Source organism: Papilio machaon, chromosome 27, assembly GCF_912999745.1.
Source record: "Papilio machaon chromosome 27, ilPapMach1.1, whole genome shotgun sequence".
NCBI classification, from domain to species: domain Eukaryota; kingdom Metazoa; phylum Arthropoda; class Insecta; order Lepidoptera; family Papilionidae; genus Papilio; species Papilio machaon.
In genome coordinates this window covers 1013663-1034116 of record NC_060012.1, presented here as the reverse complement: position 1 = coordinate 1034116, position 20454 = coordinate 1013663, and the positions used below count along the sequence as shown (strand labels likewise).

Sequence of the window (20454 nt, the reverse complement as noted above, 5' to 3'; positions counted from 1 at the left end):
AAAGTCAGTGTACAAGGTCATTATATGTTTAAGTAGGTTTTATAAGTGTCGTTGGCTCAGGGGTTAAGCACTTGAATTATAAACTACTGGTCTTGGGTTCGAATCCCGCTATGTACCTTTTCGATTTACATATGTACATCTATCTGATGTTCTTATGGTGAAGGAAAAAGGTGATGCTGCACATATCTGTGAAGAAATTCAAAGATATGTGTGAAGTCAAAGTGCCCTTACTTAGGGTAGGCTCTGAGACCCTAAGTGGGGATGTACAGTGAGCTGATGAAGTAGGCTTTATATATATTCTGACAGAAGCCTCTTTAACTCGCCCCCGCATGTGACTGTATTTATTTAGTAAAATGACGGCTCTTGTCTAGTCCGTTTCTATATAATCAAAGGTAGTGAGGGAAGGGAAACATATAATGAAGGAAATAAGGAGAGTGCGGAAGGAGAAATAATAATCAAATATAATCTACCGCTTTTATTAGGAAAACACAATACATTATATTTCATTTTATTATAACAATTAAGAAACATAGCGTCGCGAGAAAGAGAACGTACATTTGTACTTTTTATAATAAACATGCACGAAAAAATTATATATAAAATAAAAAAAAACAGATATTTATTTATGTCCAACGAAATGATCTATAATCTAGATTGTCTATGCTCCCGAGTGTTTTTTTTTTGTTGCAATATGCAGCCATTCTCCGTCCGCGCTTTCAACTTAAAATTATTTATTTATTCTAGCAACCTCAGTTTTATTTATATTTTATTTTAAAGCTACTAAAGTAGCCGGAAAAGATACTATTGTACAGTTGGTAATCACATCGACTCGTTGAAGCGTTTTTAAATCGCTCGTTAGAATTTTCCGGCGTTTTAAAAACGCTCAGAAAACGCAACACTGTTTAGCATCAAATTTTATGCAAATAAAACTGTATTATGAAGAGAATTAAACTATTTGTACTTCTTTTTTTTTTAATTCTATTGCATTATTAATTTACATCAAAATACTAGTAAATGAAATCGTAAAAAATAAATGACAGGGAAAAGACATGTGTTGCAAAAAAATTTTTTTTCTTTTTAAGGCACCTTTGTCTTTACTTGGTTATATACAACTTAGTAACTTCATAAATGAGGGTTATATTTTGAAAAAATCAAAATTTCTAACTTGTAAAAAATATTGTTTTAATTGAATCAAGTTTTATTTACATAAAATCTTATGCAATAAAAATGATGCAGCCTAAAAAAAAAATCCCATAACATTTCCAAGTCGAGTGATTAACATTAATTTATTTAAATTATCCGAAGTTTGTATCAACACATCATGTTTGTATTTTTTAAATACCTTCAATATTTAAAAAAAATAAACTGAAAATATCTCTTAAACAGAATTTAAAAATAAAAAAAATAATTATATTAATTTATATTCCAGAAAATTATAAGATATATATGCCAATATATTCAAATACTTATCAGTCTCCGCATTCAAAATGCAAATGCATTATTGCCCTACTGAAAGGAGGGCAAAAATTAGATTCACAACGAAACAAACATGTCTCTTATTGTGATTTATATTTTAGTATTAAAGACTTGACCGATTTTTTTTTCTAGATTTAATTTATTATTAATTAAAAGTATTAAATAATAAAATCATATTTTGAAAATAAAATCAAGGAATATAATAATTATTTAAAAAAATACTTAATACACTTGTATTAAAACATTATGTTTTTTTGCAAAGAGAACGGTTTATAAACAAGTGTTTATACAATGGAAACAGAATGTAACACTTGTGTTCACAAACTTCGAATAAAAAATATACTATTTGTAGTAAATATTTTGATAGTCGGATAATAACCGGATAGTTTGAAGATTTAACCGTTTAGGGGTGAACAGTGTCTTAACTTGGAATTCAACTGCAGTGAACATAAGTCGAAATAATCTTACTAATATTATAAATGCGTATGTTTGGATGTTTGTATGGATGGATGTTTGTTTGAAGGTATCTACATAACGGCTCAACAGATTTTAATGAAATTTAGTATAGATGTAGAACATAGTCTGAAAGAACACATAGGCTATCTATAATCCTGGAAATGTGTCTGGTTTTTTCTTTTGAAAGATCAACAAATTTTATTGAAATTTAGTTCAGATATAGAACACAGTCTTGAATAATACTTGAAATTTTAGGTTTTTTTTTAAATAACAGACGAAGACGCGGATAAAAGCTAGTAATTTAAAATAAAGAATTTTTCATTATTATTTATGACTAGCTGTCGCCTTCGACTCCGTTCTTTCAGAATTAAAAATAACAGCCTATATGTTCTACATCTGTGCCAAATTTGTTCCAAGATCTGTTGAGTCATTCCGGAGATACCATCAAACATACATCCATCCATCCATCCATCCATACATTCGCATTTATAATATTAAAAAAATCTTTATGAATAGTGTCAAATTTCACATTTATAAATTTGTTACATAAAAAAGGGGTACAAAAGTTTCTCATCCTTTTTACTCTTTCTGACAAAAAAGAGACATTAGACAAGAAAACGGAATACAATCTCTGCAGTGAAACTCTACTGTTATTTTGTAACATCTTTTTATAACTATTTGTGCAAATAACAATAGATATGTTTTTAAAATGCACTTTATAAGACACTTTAAGTAAAAAACAATAAAATCGTTTTAAAAAAATAAACATTCATATGTGCTATCAAAAAAAGGGGGTAGGCAGAATGTTAATAAAAATACTAAAATCAAGTTTTTTTTAAATTAATTTAGCTTATAAAAAATAACGAAAAATAAGCTCCCAAAAAAAAAAAACAAATGAAAAAAACGTATTTACCAAATGCAACAATCGTCCAAATGAAATTCCTAAATTAGCAAAGTTAAAAGGTTGTAAATATTTTGCCTAACTTTAAGTCAACAGAGGAAAGGACAGAACAGATTCCTATAGTCACCTCCCCTGTCACTTTTAACTAAAAATGGCGACTATTACAATTTTTTTTTAATAGTCTCAAGTTATTTTAAGTCAATAGTACACTTATATTTTTATAACTATGACTTATATTAAGTTTATATACATTATGTATTATATATATATTTTAGAAAAAAATATACATTCTGCCTACACCCTTTTGATTTATGACATTTGATAACATTTCTAAACCCCAATATTTTGTAATGAGCTTTTTATATAACGGATATTACTCAGAGAGAAAAAAAAACTTTTTTTAAAATTTCAGTCAAAACTTAGATAAGCGAGAGTTCAAGTAGAATATTATCTCGCTTATAGAAGTTTCTCGCTTATCTAGGTTGGACTGTATTTTATACTGACTCATAGATTACAGGTTAATTCAGTCGCTATTAATTAATGAATCCCATACTATAAATTCAGTACGAGATATCCACACTAAGTGTCGCACTTAGGAATCATCTATTTTAAGTGTAACATGAATCGGGTCATTTAAATGTTAGAGATTGGTGGAGTTTTAAAAAAAATTACAAAACATTACAAATAAATATGGCGGAGGACAAAAATTTGATATCAAGGGTATTTATTAAATTAAAAAAAAATCATGTGATTAATAGACGACCCCTAAGTGTGGCAATTAGTGTATGTTGTAGATGAGTGTGAGTGTACACTTACCTGTTACTATCCAGTTATCCGAGCTATCACATACAGAGTTCATCACGCGGAAGTGATCAAGGCATTGTCGGTAGGTATGTGGTCCATCTTGTCCGTCTGTCTGTCTGTATTCATGTCATTCTGTGTATCCGTCTGTCCATCCGTATCCATAGGTTTGGATTCACTATCCGTTGTCTCCTGACTGGATGTATCCATTGTGTCGGGTTGGTTTGTTTCTGCTTTTTCCGCTTCTTCTGTCTCGTTCTCTTCTTCTGGTTCCGGTTTTTTGTCTTCTGTTTCTTTTTTGTCATCAGGTTTATCTGGAAAATTTTATTATAAATAAAAAATTAGTTCCAATTGTCAAATTAAAGTAAATAAAAAATATATTATAATTTTACTTTATCTTTTAAATATACTAGCTTTTACCCGCGACTTCGTCCGCGCGGAATAAAAAAGATGCGCACAAGATAAAAAAGTTCCAATGTCCGTCTCCTAGTTCTAAGCTACCTCCTCATCAATTTTCAGCTAAATCAGTTCGACCTATCTTGAGTTATAAATAGTGTAACTAACACGACTCTCTTTTATATATATAGATTATAGTTTATTTTGTTATTTACTTCAATGAGTAATCTTATTTCTTCTGTATTTTTTTTTCTTTGTTGTTCTTTTTTATGTACATTTTACGTATAATATCACAGATTAAAAATTTAATTTATTAATTAATTAAATTAATTTTTAAATTAAGAACATTAAGTATGATTGTGGAGATACACAGGTAGAGGTAAGCCTAGGAAGAGATGGATGGATTGCGTGAAAGGTGACATGATCAAGAAAGGGGGGTGACAATGGAGATGAAGATAGACAGATTGATTTGGAGGAGGGTAACCTGGTACACCGACCCTACATAAATGGGACAAGAACAAGGAGATGATGATCACAGACTAAAAATTAAATTATTATTTTAACTCTCACTCACCATTTTCATCAACTTCCATTGCATTTTCCTTTTTCTCGTCTCCGTTTACTTTCTGTAAAATTATAACAAAAAAAAAATCAACACAAAGTTTCCTTTCCTTTTTTTTTTTACATGCATATCTTCCTAACACCAAAATTTCAATACTCTTCAATCATATAATTCGAGTTATAGTTAATGGATATTTAACCCAAAATTACGTAACCATTTTTTTAACTAATATTATTACAAATCAATAAAAACATTAACCAATCCTTATTACAGTGGATTTTCACTGTCAAAATAAATGTATCAAATGCATGAAACATGATCTTTAAATAAAAAAAAAACAAATGTAATACATTTTGGTACATATATTTCGACAGTATTAACTTTATGAATAACCACTAAATTAAAGATATAATAGTAACATAATTTATATACAGTCGAACCTGGATAAGCGAGAGTTTGCAATTTTTCTCGCTCATAGAGGTTTCTTTCTTCCTTATAGAGGTCGTTTGTCGGGACCGGACAATGACTCTCGCTTATCAAGGTTCGACTGTAACTATACTTATGTATATACCAACTTAACCAGTTCACCAAGTTATATAAATGGACATCACAAACATATAACTACGGAACCTTTACCTTTATCTTACGTAAACTACTCATATTTCATATATATTTCATTATTTTATTTGTCAATTTAACAATCTACATATATTTCAATTAATGACACTTGTACAAAAAAAATCTACACATAATTTATTTATTTTGAGTTTGGGTACCTATATTTAAAAATGCAAAGTAATGAAATAAAATTTACAACAGTCGAACTTGGATAAGAGTCTCCGGTTCCAACGAACCCTCCACAAGCGAGAAACATAAGTTTCTCGCTTGTGGAGGGTTCGTTGAGAGATCTTTAGACTCTCGCGTATCTATGTTCGACTGTACATAGAAGTTAAATTAGCTTTCTAAACGCAACAGGCATATTTTGCCCGTCTTTTAGAAGGGTAATTTATTACTTTTCATCCCTAGATTGGTGTGGATTATAATTGTTGGGAATTGTAGATTTTTTTTTGTCACAAATGTCATTATAATAATGTAAAATATAATGAATTAAAGCGAATACCGCAGCGCTATTGTTGTTTGCTCTTGGCGGAGACCACGCGCTTCGTTGACGCCACGCGCCTTTTCTTTTTCTATATTTACATACATTTTATGTATTCCTTTTAAATAATTTTTGAATTGACACATTTAATGTATCTTATGTCTTTTTTGTAACTAAGAATAAAAAAACTAGTAAAAATAAATTCTAAAGTCTATCATTTGTAAAGTGATTTAAACCTTTTTTTCAGCTTTGAAATGGTAAAAATTAAAAAAAAAAACGTATTATCATAGATATATATAATCTATAGATGGATTGTTTTTTACAATTTTGAACTTTAAACGAGTGTAGATTTTAATACTCTGTTCTATATATAACACTTAGGGTATTTACCCCAGTAAAAGACCTACTTAGGTCTCTTTTTCGTCTTATTTTTGTGCTCCGGATTAAATATCTAAAGGTATTTATTTATACGTACAGAATACAGAGGACGTAATAAGTTTTTTATTTGATAAAATCAACATAATTATATTAAATAGGGGCTTTAATAACTGAAACGCAAACAAGACTGTACAGTCAAGGACGTTTATATCCTACCCATCTGTGAAATGTCTAGTCAGGTCTATTATTATATAAACATACAAACTAAATAGCTTTTATCACAATGTGCTGTTCAATAAGTGGGAAAGGAATTTATTTCTTTGTGTATTTTAAATGAAGTATATAAAATTACCTCTGGTTTCGCTTCCGCAGATTGAGCAGTCGACGTGGACGATATCTCTTCGTCTTGTTCTTGCTTCTTCTGTCTTTTCGTCGGCCGCTTCTTCTCTACCTTCTCTACTTCTGGTTCCTGCTCTTCTGCTGTCTCTTCTTGTGTTTCCATTTCCGCTTTCTTCTCTGGCGGCGGAGATAACTCTTTTGTTTCCTCCTTAGGAATAAATATTTTATTTATTAATAATAAAGACTGTTATGACAAATAAATATTTTTATAGCAATTACTAGCTGTCGCCCGCGACTCCGTCCGCGCGCAGTTAAAAAAAAAACTGAAAAATAGATGTTGGTCGATTCTCAGACCTACTGAATATGCTCACAAAATTTCATGAGAATCGGTGAAGTCGTTTCGGCGGAGTACGGGAACGAAAACTGTGACACGAGAATATTATATATTAGATATCTTACTAATATTATAAATGTGAATGTTTGGATGTATGGATGTTCATTTGAAGGTATCTCCAAAACGGTTCAACGGATCTAGCTGAAATTTGTCACAGATGTAGAACATAGTCTGGAAGAACGCATAGGCTACTTATTAAGTTTCAGCATTTTTTTTTAATTCCGCTCGGACGAAGTCGCAGGCGACAGCTAGTTATTCTATAAAATTTGTCTTCTTGTAAAGTGAGACCGAACTCACGGAAATAAAAAATGTCGGCGTATAATTTTAGATGGTATGCTTACTGACCAGCAGTATGACAGTGTGCTGACCACCAGCAGAGACAGCAATGGGTGGCCTGGTGTCGAAGGGGGCGCTGCTGGGAGGTGTGGGCTCGCTGGCGTCTGTCGCAGCGCCTGTACCCAGCTGACCCTCACTGCCCATACCCCATGAGAACGCCTCGCCTATAAAAATACATTATACAGTCAAAACCGTTTATAGCGACATCGTTTAGAACAACATACCGGTTAAATTGACCAAAATCAAAGGTCCTGGCTGAATGTTATATATATATCTTTCCTATTAATACCTGTCACCGGTTGTTACAACTATCGGTTTTTACGACTCAATATGAATAGTCCCTTCGATGTTGTTATAACAGATTTTGACTGTATATATATATATATATATATATATATATATATATATATATATATATATATATATATATCTACAAATAAAGTAAGAAGACAGGCCTCAAGTGGAAGTAATTCCAACTACAGTCTGATGAGTGTGGTGATGGAGGACTTATTTTTGGAACGATTGTAACGAAGTTCCTTATCGCGCGTTGTGAAAGGGGGCTAGATGGAAAAAATTCTTACGAAAAGTTGTCACGACACTTTTTGCTATAGTAAATATGTTAACGACGAATGAGCGCTACTTCACCATGGCAACGACGTGACAATATATAACGAAAATTCATAGAAATAAAATGTACTTCTTGTGAAGACTTAAGTTTTTTATTCATAGAATAAACATTGGTTCCTTCATTAATTAATAGAAAAGAACTTCGTTACATCCGGGTGTCCCAACACACCTCTCAAGTTTTTTTTACTCCTTTCTCTTCCCACCCCTTTTCTTATAAGGAAAGAATGAGACCGTTGACAGCAAATTCAAATTTGCTTACCTTTAATCAATGGAAATTTATTTAACCCTTTCAAACTCAAGGGAAATATTTTTCCCTTCTACAAAAATCGTTCAATTATTATTTAATCGATATTTTTTTTATTGAATCAAATAATATGTACATCCAAAGCAGCAAATGTTTCTGAACGAACAAAAAAAAACTGTGCTAAACTATTCTAGCTAAAATATTTAACAATGGTAGACGTCAGCAACAACATCAGTTGTAGGAATTGTCCTCGCTCAGTGAAATATCACGACCTTACAGAAGACAGACCTCAAGTTGAAGTAATTCCAACTACAGTCTGATGAGTGTGGTGATGGAGGACTTATTTTAAACTTCTTTCCCTTCCCACCACTTTTCTTATAAGGAAAGGAAGTGAATTTGGCGGAAAAGGGGACGCATGGGAAGGAGAAATATCCTCTTTCTGTGCATCTTCTCCATTGATTAAAGGTAGACAATGCATCTGTATTTGCTGTCTATGACCCATAGCATTGCTATTTCAGCGTATTCAGCTGACAGTTTGCTCGATTGCCACTTTTTCATATAAAAAAAATATTGTCTTGTATTGATAATAGTCTTGGAAATCTTATGATATTGTAAGTCAGTGTTTCCCAAAGTGGGGGATAACGCCCCCTTGGGGGCGTTTGAAACCTAGGAGGGGGCGATAAGGGGCCCAAAATGGGGGGCATTGAAATTAATTAAAGTAATAAAATTGTGGTTTTTAAGTTTTAGGGCTGAATAAAAATTAGCTTTGAAATATAATTGATTTTCAAAGGGGGCGGTGAAAGAAATAAATTTGACAATCACTGGTGTAATTGTTAATTATTTTATACTAACCATTATCAGTGACAGCGAATGAATTTGCTATACCAGTAGATATACTAATACACTTCTTGTTCTGTAACTTGGGTACAGGCTCCAACATCTCAGCATCTTCCGTCCTCTCACCCAAACCTAACCTGTTGATAATAAATTTCAGTTAATTCAACACATAAAAACATATTTTTTTAAACCTCCAATACAATTCATTCGCTATTTAGGCGAATTTAGGTTTGCCAACTTATAATCTTGCTAATATAAACTAGCTTTTACCCGCGACTTCGTCCGCGCATAAAAAAAAATGCACACAAGATAAAAAAGTTCCTATGTCTGTCTCCTAGTTCTAAGCTACCTCCCCATTAATTTTGAGCTAAATCAGTTCGACCTATCTTGAGTTATAAATAGTGTAACTAACACGACTTTCTGACTATATATATAGATGAGAATGTTTGGAGCATGTAATCTGCAGGTCCTGGGTTCGAATCCTGTCATATATCAATGTGTTTTAAATCTGTACATTTATCTGATGTTCTTACGATGAAGGAAAAAGGTGATGCTGCACAAATCTGAGAAGAAATTCAATGATATGTGTGAAATCAACCTGCACTTGGTCAACATTGACTATGTCCTAGTCATACCTAACTTAGGGTAGGCTCCGAGCTCCTCAGTGGTAAGTATAGTGAGCTGTGATGTATGTTTGGATGGATGGATGTTTTTAAAAAAGTATCTCCAGAACAGCTGCATGAATCTTGATGAAATTTGACATAGATGTAGAACATAATCTGGAAGAACACATATTCTACTATTTTTTTTTTAAATTCAGTGCAGACAGAATTGCGAGTAACAACTAGTTCAAAGTATACACAACTCACCTTCCATAATCAGTCCGTCCGATGGCATATAACTGTCCGTTACCATCTACAGCAAGGGAATGATGTTGTCCGCAAGCTATTGCACTCCATGTTGTATTCAAACTGGTAAACGCATCACATTCCGTTGGTGAAAATATAGCTGTTTTACGTTTCTCACCAGTTATACCTGGAAATTATATAATCTAGATTATTTCTATGAACAAGACATACCTCAGTAGGCCTTTTACTGTGGAAAATAACCTGAGTTCGAAATCGATTTACGAGGTTAAATTTGTATGACATAAAAAAATAGTTGAGGTTTATTTAATTTAAATTTTACTTAATATTATAAATGTGAATGTTTAAATGTATCTCCGGAATGGTTCAACGGATCTTGATGAAATTTGACACAGATGTAGAATATAGTGTCAAAGTATATATAGGTTAATTTTTTTTTATTCCGCGTGTACAGAGCCGCGGGACACAACTACTTTATCTATAACTAGCTGTCGCCCGCGACTCCGTCCGCGGGCAGTTAAAAAAAAACTAAATGGGGGGGGGGAGTTTATGAAAAATAGATGTCCGATTCTCAGACCTACTGAATATGCTCACAAAATTTCATGAGAATCGGTCAAGCCGTTTCGGAGGAGTACGGGAACGAAAACTGTGACACGAGAATTTTATATATTAGATTAAGTATCTTCTCTCAGAATCGCTAAATTATAACTGAAGTCATCACTTAGTGTAGAACTTAAGGGACTCTTTTAGTAATTTCAGACTTACCTAGTTGTCCGTAATTATTAAGTCCGAATGCAAACACTTTGTCACCATTAGCGTCTAACACAAATGTGGCATGACATCCTGCCCATATGCGGGATGCGCCTAACTTTAGTGTCACTTTAGCTGGCGTTAGAAGTGCACCTGGAAATAAACAAAATGTTTTTTTAATCTCATTTGAATATTAAAAACTAGCTTTTACCCGCGACTCCGTCCGCGTGGAATAAAAAATAGAAAACGGGGTAAAAATTATCCTATGTCCGTTTCCTGGTTCTAAGCTAACTGCCCACCAATTTTCAGTCAAATCGATTCAGCCGTTCTTGAGTTATAAATGGTGTAACTAACACGACTTTCTGACTATATATATAATAAGACGCGAATGTATGGATGGATGTATGTTAGAATGTACCTCCAAAACAACTTAACAGATTTCGATGAAATTTGACATAGATGTAGAAAATTATCTGGAAGAACACATAGGCTTTTTATTATGTTTTTTTTTTAATTCCTCGCACACGGAGTCGCGGGTGATAGCTAGTTAGCGTACAATATACTCGCATGTCTACTGTTAAAGTGCCATCAAAATTGATTCAACCATTTCGGAGATTACACGAAACAAACTTGCGGACAAACAGACAGATAAAATGTCAAAGTCAATTTTTGAAATTATTATCTGTCTATCCGTAAATCCGCATTTATTCCAAGTAATATAAGAAACTTCTAGACAGATTTTGACGGGATTTTAACTGAAAGGTTTATATGCGAAATCTAACTTAGGCTACTTTTATTTTAATTCTGAACTGAAAAAGTCACAGTAAACTGTTAATATATAATTAAAAATGTACTTAATTAATAAGTTAAGTGAAAAAAAACTTACTGAATCCCTGACGAGCATCTCTGGATGCTGATCGCTGTGAGAGACGACCAAGTTGTCCCTGCTCACCACAACCCATTGTGTACACAGCACCTGATGTCTGAAATGTAGTATACATCGTCCCTTAACTAACAATACCGCATAATTCAGAGATGTCAAACTAAATTTTGCAGACGGTCAAAAACCACTTAACATATTGGTTATAAAAAAATGCACGCTCGTAACCTAGAGGGGTAGGCAGAGTACTTTCTCGCTTCTAACACATTATCTTAATACTCAACAATTACAGTATTAATCTTTCTACGACCAAAAGTTATAATAAATACAACATCGGTTATTACAACTGAATATTGTCAGTCTCTTAGATATAGCTGTAACCGGTATTTAATATTTGAATAACTTCTGCCACAGTACATCTTGAATCTTTAAAAAAAAAATCCACTGATTGATGATTGCTAATAAAAAAATAACAGGCGCAAATAATCCAAATACAAAAAAAATGATTTTTTAATTGTTTTTTTTTGTTTAGTTTTAATATTTTAAAAAATAACTTACAGATAATATAACAAGATGGTCACCACCGGATGCGATGGCCACAGCTGTCTCACCGATGTCAACTCTGATCGGTTCCTGACAGCCTTTAGTTTCTCTGCCACGCACCACCAGCCCCATGCTGCCGTGAGAGTCCTACAGTAGATTGCAATTACATATATATATACATACTAGCTGTCGACTGCGACTCTGCCCGCGAGGAATTCAAGAAAAAATATAAGTAACCAATGTGTTGTTTCAGACTATGTTCTACTTCTGTGACAAATTTATATCAAGATCTATTAAGCCGTTGCGACGATACCATCAAACATCCATCCATCCATCCATCTAAACATTCGCATTTATTAGTAAGATTTATATATCTTACTAATATTATAAACTAGATGGATGGATGGATGTTTGAAGATATCTCCAGAACGGTTCAACGGATCTTGATGAAATTTGTCACAGATATAAAACATAGTCTAGAATAACACATAGGATATTTATATTTTTTCTTTCATTCCGAGCTGACAGAGTTGCGGGCAACACCTAGTATATCATAAAATTAGAGTTTCTGTATGTAATGAAAATAAATAAACACTAAAAAAACAATTTCTAAAATTAACGAAAGGTTTGTGAATTAAAAAATCAAATAAAAACATTATTCTACTCCTTCATTTTACTATAACATATACTGATTTCAACTAATCATAGAAACAAAAGTAGCACCAGTGGAAACGACCATTAAATACATACCCTAAAAGCTCCCCACGCGTACACATCACCATTATCAAGTAATGCAGCTGTATGAGAGTCACCAGCGGATATTGACACTGCTTTCTGTGGTAATGACACCGTCTTCGGCGTGCCCTCGTCTTTGTCACCTTTTGTTATACGACCCAATGCACCTTCATCATTACAACCGAAAGTCCACACCTGAAATAAACATACAAATGTTAATAAAAAAAAAACAATATATACCAAACTAGAAGATGTTAATAACCGGACGGAACAATTTGGCCGGACATTTGAGTAGAAATACCGGACACTATACATTATTGATAAAAAAATTGTAGATAAAAATCCGAACAAAAAAAAAACAACCCGGACACAGTTTATTTTGGACAGATATGCAAATAAAAAGCCTACCTATGTCCGGTTTTACAAGAAATTAAAAAATGCAATAATAAATATACTAGCTGTCGCCCGCGACTCCGTCCGTGAAGAATTAAAAAAAATTTAATAGTTAGCTTATGTGTTCTTCCAGACTATATTTAAATCTGTGCCAAAATTCATCAAGATGCGTTCATTCTAAAAATATCTTTGAACATCCATCCATACATCTAAACATTCGCATTTATTATTAAGACATCGGTTTGGATATAATCGGTTCTGTAATTTCTGAACCTATTCAATACAAACAAACAAATATTTCCTGTTTATAATCTATATATATATATATATAAAAGAAAGTCGTGTTAGTTACACTATTTATAACTCAAGAACGGCTGAATCGATTTGACTGAAAATTGGTGGGCAGGTAGCTTAGAACTAGGAAAAGGACATAGGATAATTTTTACCCCGTTTTCTACTTTTATTCCGCGCGGGAGTCGCGGGTAAAAGCTAGTTTATAATATTAGTAAGCTTCATAGTAAATCTATCGTTTTACGTAAGTACGCGGAGTTCATTAACATCGTGACCCCATAGAGAGCGTGGCGGGGGGTCGCTGCACCCTGGGGGGGGTGAAGCAAGAAGTGTAAACATCGCCGCCCTTGAACTTTATCCCTTGTTATTTCAAAACATGAAGACTTTAGTTTCGTTTATTACAACTTTTTTTTTTAGATTAATTTGTGGTTTAGTATTTGAAATTCTTTTAAATGAATGATCTATATATATAAAAGAATGTTAGTGTGTGTGTTAGTTACACTATTTATAACTCAAGATCGGTCGAACTGATTTAGCTGAAAATTGATGGGGAGGTAGCTTAGAACTAGGAGACGGACATAGGAACTTTTTTTATCTTGTGTGCAATTTTTTTTATTCCGCGCGGACTAAGTCGCGGGTAAAAGCTAGTGAAGCTATAAAATTAGTAAAATAGTAAGAAATACAATCGAATCCGAATAGGTCAGAAACCTGTTAAAGCGAGAGACATTGTCTCAACGGACAACTGTCATAAGTGAAGAAACAGCTACGAGAGAAACCTTTGTAAGCGAGAAAATATTGCGGTCCTTTGGACTTTCGCTTATCAAAGTTGGACTCGACTTAGACTAAGTTAACTTTATTTTATAGAATTAAGTTGACTAAATTTTATGCAATCGAATTAGGATTATTTATAATACGAAGTACCTACTTAAATACATCTGAATTATTTTCTTAAAGAGGTACAAAAGAATTAAATATAAAAAAAATTGTTAAATAAATGTACCATTGATTATAATTAAAAAAAAAAAAAAAAGATTTATAGTAATTTAATTTGAACAACCTTCGCAAAACCTCTGACTAATTTATTATGTCTAATAATAAAATTTTTCCTGTAAAACTAAACTGTCGCTGGCGACTTCATCCATACAACATAAAAGAAAACTTAATAAGTAACCTAAGTTCAGACTCAGTTCAACATCTTTGAATTTTCAGACGAGATCCATTGAGTTGTTCTGAAGATTCCTACCTACTATAATGGTAGAGGCACAGAAAGATGATATTTTCCCTTCCTATGCGTCTCCTCCATCAAAACTACGTCCCCTTTCCATCCATTCCTTATAAAAAAAGGGTGAGAAGGGAAAGCAGACTAAAATTAAGTCTCCGGCACCACACTCATCAGACTTCAGACTGAATTACTTCCACTTGACGCCTGTCTTCTGTATGCCCATATTAAGTTCTCCATCTATGCCAAATTTCATCAAGATCCAACATCCATCCATACATCCAAACATTCGCATTTATAATATTAAGTAAGATATTTACCTTTCCATCAGTATCTATAGCAACAGTATGCATCCCTCCTGCACGTATATCTACTATTTTATCACCAAGACCTGATACATATTTGAACCTGGAAACAAACTAATCATATAATATAAAGAACACAACAAAATAATAAATCAAAAATTAATATAGTACTAAACTTTATAGAAATAATTACTTTTAGATCTAATAATAACTAAATCTAGGAACAAAGACAAAACAAACATAAAAACCTTTATATATCTCAAAAAAAAAAAATATTTCTTTAGGTGAGTTTGAGATATTTTTCAGTTATAATATGTAAAATATAATTTAAAAAAAATATATATTATCTTTTCAAATATAAATTTATAAACAAAACCAATTACTCTTATTAAAAATCACACATAAAAGTTTCAAACGTACAAATATATACTCACTTTGTAGTCTCCACAACATCCTCTCCGAGTCCCAATTGTCCAACATCTCCCTGACCGCAAGCGAACACGCGGCCGCGCTTCTTTGGTGCACTGGGGATCTCTAACTGTACTGCTACAATGAAAAAAGACACTAATAAATAATATATATATACTAGCTGTCGCCCGCGACTCCGTCCGCGCGCAGTTAATAAGCTTATATGACACGTTCGTAGATTTACCATAGCAGCGCCATCTATCGATTACTTACTCAACCCAGTCGAAAGGTATCGACATCTGTTAGAATCATTTGGAGTTAAAAGATAATTGTGACTGTCAAATAATAACAGACAAATAATTAGCAATAAATTAAAATTGCGACTATAATTTGAGATTTAAACTATCTAATCTCTCAAGTTGGATCGAACTGCACATGGTGTGCGAATTTTATTATAATCGGTTAAGTGGTTTAGGAGTCCATTGAGGACAAACATTGTGACACGAGATTTATATATATTAAGATATATATATATATAAAAAAAGACATCTATGACACTTGGAGGCCAAAAAATACCAATTGAATGACACCTTACTCGCCAAAATTGTTTCGGCTCTTAGGTCATAATTAAATTGACACACAAAAAAAAATACATACATTTTATCTTAGTAATATTATAAATGTCAATATTTAGATGTATGTTTGTTTGAAGGTATCTCCGAAACAGCTCAACGTATGATAAAATTTGGCACAAATGCAAAACATACTCTGGAAGAACACATAGGTTAATTACGTTTTTTTTAATTTCGCGCAGACGAAGTCGAGGGCAACATCTATACTATGCAATAACTACTCAAACATTTGACCTTAACACTATATTGATAAACAAATTATGTTAAATTATATCATAGTTCAACAGACTTATCTGACCCAGTAGACTAAGTGACATTAAATTAAAAAAGATCACTAGTGCCTCCCTGACAATGTCAACGAAAACAGACCCTTGTCAGAATTTACCTTTCTTATCTGTCATATACATCAGTAGGAAGCAATAAAATAGTTATTAAGCAGCCTATGTGTTCTTCAAGACTATGTTTTATATCTATGACAAATTTTATACAAATCCATAGAGTCTATCTATCCATTTAAATCAGGGATACCTAAAGGGTTCAATGTCAAACTTAATGCATTGCTAATTCTCACTCTATCTTCTATTGACCTAAGTCAGAATGAATAATAATAATTGAAAAATTAGGTAATTTGGCCATGGGGGGTATGAGGTAACAGTTCATTTTGGAAAATGGGTCACTTCTCCAATATAGTTTGGGAATCCCTAATTTAAATTAAACATCAACATTTATAATATTAGTATTATTCGCTCACTTATGCATATCCTTTTTCAACCAATCCATACAGACTTCCTCTAAAACTTAAAATCATAACCTAATGTTTTGTAGTAAACAAAATGTTTAATATTATGTATTAAATTTATACATTTTCCTTCAATATTAAAATTAGGATGACTAATAAAAACAGGTTTTCAATGAGGTCATTAAAGTATATATTTCAAGTGACATAATTTTCTTATCTCACAATTGAAAGAGTTTTAGATAACATGTATTATATAATGTATGGATATTGCGATGGTTTAGTGTAGAAATCTTATATGTATAGTTATTTTCAATGATAATGAGAAATTATATTTACATTGTACATGGCTTTTTTTATATTGAAAAAGCTTGACCACAATCCCACCCGATGAAGTGATGCTGAGGTCTAAAGATGGTACACGCTAGCTTTGTAAATGCCTATTCACTCTACTCTAGAAGGCCTACATATCGTACTTGGACGGAAAAACTGACACCGGCAACTTGTTCCAGTCCTTTGCAGTACGCACAAGGAACGATGATTGATACCCTTTCCTTCGAACACACGGATTAATATGATTTATTGTCTGTTTAGTTTGGAATATGAATGTTTAAATTGATGATGTAAATATTTTTGTTTTTTATAAGTCTGATTACAGCCTTATAAAGGTAAAAATTGTTTGGACGGGTTTGTTATAATTTTTCATTTCTATTAAATTGAACTAGAAATATTTATAATCAACATCTCTCTGTCCACTTCCGTATGTCATATTGGCACAGTGTGTAGTTTTCATACATGTCTATCAGTCTGAATTCACTCTCTTACACATATTACTCTTTCATACAATCCAACCTATTATTTTTACATCATAAAGAAATTTCTGTTTTAAATGAGATCGCTAAACTGAATAAATGATTCTATTTTATTTTTGGTTACTTTTGCTTGGTTAGTAAGTCAGTTATGGTTTAACCCTTTCACTGTCACTGAAATTTTACTTAATCTTGAGCAATAAGTCACTATGATTTTTCTAATTTGAATACAAACTACTTATAAAATGGTAAGTTTTGGGAGTGCTGGGGTTCTTTGGCGAGCTGGGCTGGCTGGACTAACCCACAGCCTGCCTTCACGCAAAATACGCGTTTGTCGTGGAGTTGCGGAAAACTGAGCCCCAACTACTAACTAAATAAAAGTTTTAGCTCTTCCTGAAATCAATATTAAGTAATTTGTTTCCAGTTTCTGTTTATATTTAAGCATCTCATCACAAAGAGTTAGAAAAAAAAGTAAATAAACGCACAATGTTTTTTTTTTACTTTTTGCTAAAGTCTAACTAGGCCGTGTGTTAAAAACATTTATAAGTGATAAACGCGCGATAAGTCTAAAGAGAAAGTATTCGCTACAGGCTTTGCAATATACAGTTAAACGCCGTTATACCCAACTTGCAATGCAAATTCACATTGCCTATAGCTGTTCTTAGAATGAAACGCGCCAAAATTATACTGAAAAGAAATATGGCGCCAAAACGCAAATATGTGATTATTATTGTTTTATAAATTTAATAAGACTCTCTAACAGTATTTTAACAGTTTAGGACCTCTTTTCTACTTCTATCTATCGTTTTTAAAGCCGAAATATCGCCTTGTCCAAACTTAGCGATCCGTATCTGTTAACCTCAAAAAATTCCATTTAGACAACGCTTACGTAACTTTACAGCTAAATACGATAATTGTAATAATAGAGAGACGCGCCACTATTTATAATGCAAATTACCTATGAATAACAAATTAGTTTATGTTAAAACATATTTTAGCGCCAACTAAAACCTCAATATAAGCGACGCGTTTCCCGCCATCATGCTTTGACAGGTCATTGACGTTGTAATGAAATGTAAAGAAAACAACTGTCCGTATCATTGTTATAACGCTTACCTCCACGTTTTTTCTTGTTTTTTGGTCCTGTTGTTGATGCAGGGGCCGAAGATTTGGACGCCGTCCGTTTTACTCCGCGCGCCGCCGGCATATTGCCTGCAAATTGCAATGGACGCGTCAATAAACAGTCCACAGAGCGCGGCAAACGCTTTTCTCTTTATAGCACTGAATTGATTACGTTTTCGTTACTTTTTTAATCGTATGCGCTTCTCAAATCCACATCACTTGCATCTGCATCAATTACAAGGCTACGTCCCCATAGATTTATGTAAAGCGTAGATAGGTTATATTATGCATTTGTATAGCACTACACCATAAACCAAACAACGCACCCGTAACATACGGAAAAGTACTGTGTTGTATTAGTCTAATTTACTTACTGTTTTAATGAAAAATGATTGTTGTAATCAAAATTATAAACGAATATATGAAATCACTTTGGAATAAAAGATGACGTATTATTTCAACAGAGTACTAATCCCGTGCATTTCCTTCACTCGCTTCGCTTGGCCTTGCTGCGGTTCTGCGACAGATAAGTTAACAATGACATAGATTATAGATGACTAAAATTACATGACGTCACATTGGCCACAGAGTCAATAAGATGCGATCAAAATATTTCGTGTCACAAAATTAAACTAAAACGATTTTTTATATTATAATACATTTACAGACAATGAAAATATTTTGAAAGTTTAAACTAAATCACTAATTAGAAGAACATATAATGTAGGTTTTTTTTCTTTTTTTTTTTTTTTTTTATTTTATTACCAAAATACAATTTTACAATAAAAATATTACAGTTAATTAACGCTATATAAACCGCAGTGGTTTGTCACTAGCGCTAAAGTGACCATCTTGCGTACATAAATAATTTTTTAGCTTACGCTTAATGTTTTTTGGTGTTATGCATTTTACCAAACCTGGGGGTAGTTCATTAGGTTCATTAGGTTTATAACGTTTTTCATACTAACTGTTGTTTGAGACTCCGCCCGCGTGGAATTAATCTTTTTTTAATATAGATCTATGTGTTCTTTCAGACTATGTTCTACATCTATGTAAAAAAATTTCAGTAACATTCATGCAGCCTCTCAGGAGATACCTTCTAACAAACATCCATCCATCTAAACATTCGCATTTGTAACTTTAGTAAGACTACAAATTGTAAAATCAATGTTTTAAAAATGAGCCAATAGATGGTGCTATTTCATCAAATAGTCTAGGTAGTCAGATTTTTTCTTTGGTAATAAGGGAAGGTTATTTATTTTTCTTTGACTTCTGTTTCAAGAAGGAACATTTGAGTAAAGGATCCATAAGTTTGAGGAGGCAATGAAAACAACGAAGAGGACATTATTTTTATTATATATTGATATAAACTAGCATGTTATTTTGGATTTATTATGACAGATATAGCTTTCTATTTGTGAAAGAAATAAAAAGTTCAGTAGTTTTTAAGTCTGAATCACACTACCACGTTCTTAACGTTAACTGCACGTTAGCATAAATTATGTAAATTTAACTAAAATTAGTCTGTTCTATCTATATGTAAATAAGATGTGATCCAATAAGCAATTTCATGTAACAATTTCGGTGCCAGGCAGTGCAAGACATTTATGTTTAAGTCATATTCTTTTAGAAAAGTAATGTTTATATATTGAATCAAGTAATTTTCTGTGTTTGGTGTACGATTTTATGCTGAATTATATTATTTTAAACAAGAAAAAGTGCACGGTAAAACGAATGTAAATTTTATTTAGTACGTTAACAGATGTCGCTGTATAGCGTAAATTGACAAAACTACGTAGTCTATTTGAATTTTTTTCACACACACTATAATATTATACACTAGATACGTAACTGATATTAACGTTGTGGTAGTAAACGAACATTTCGTAATTAAAATTATAAAATTACTTATAAATCAT

The 20454-nt window shown here is 32.4% G+C and overlaps 1 protein-coding gene across 2 annotated transcripts; it reads right to left on the bottom strand.

Moving 5' to 3' along the window:
• Positions 1–3249: 3249 nt before the first annotated feature.
• Positions 3250–19065, bottom strand: LOC106714139 (regulator of chromosome condensation). Of its 2 annotated transcripts, none has more exons than XM_045684725.1 (14): positions 18910–19065; positions 18530–18625; positions 15263–15374; positions 14844–14931; positions 12636–12815; positions 11901–12032; positions 11349–11445; positions 10478–10615; positions 9716–9881; positions 8862–8983; positions 7148–7302; positions 6422–6616; positions 4605–4656; positions 3250–3948 (listed from the first exon to the last, which is right to left on the bottom strand). In XM_045684725.1, the coding sequence occupies exons 2-14, from the start codon at positions 18618–18620 to the stop codon at positions 3692–3694; spliced, it is 1785 nt and encodes a 594-aa protein (XP_045540681.1). In that variant the 5' UTR covers positions 18621–18625; positions 18910–19065; the 3' UTR covers positions 3250–3691. The 2 variants fall into 2 exon arrangements, with proteins under 2 accessions (XP_045540681.1, XP_045540682.1); XM_045684726.1 differs by lacking the exon at positions 18910–19065 and adding an exon at positions 18719–18895.
• Between the last annotated feature and the right edge of the window lie 1389 nt (positions 19066–20454).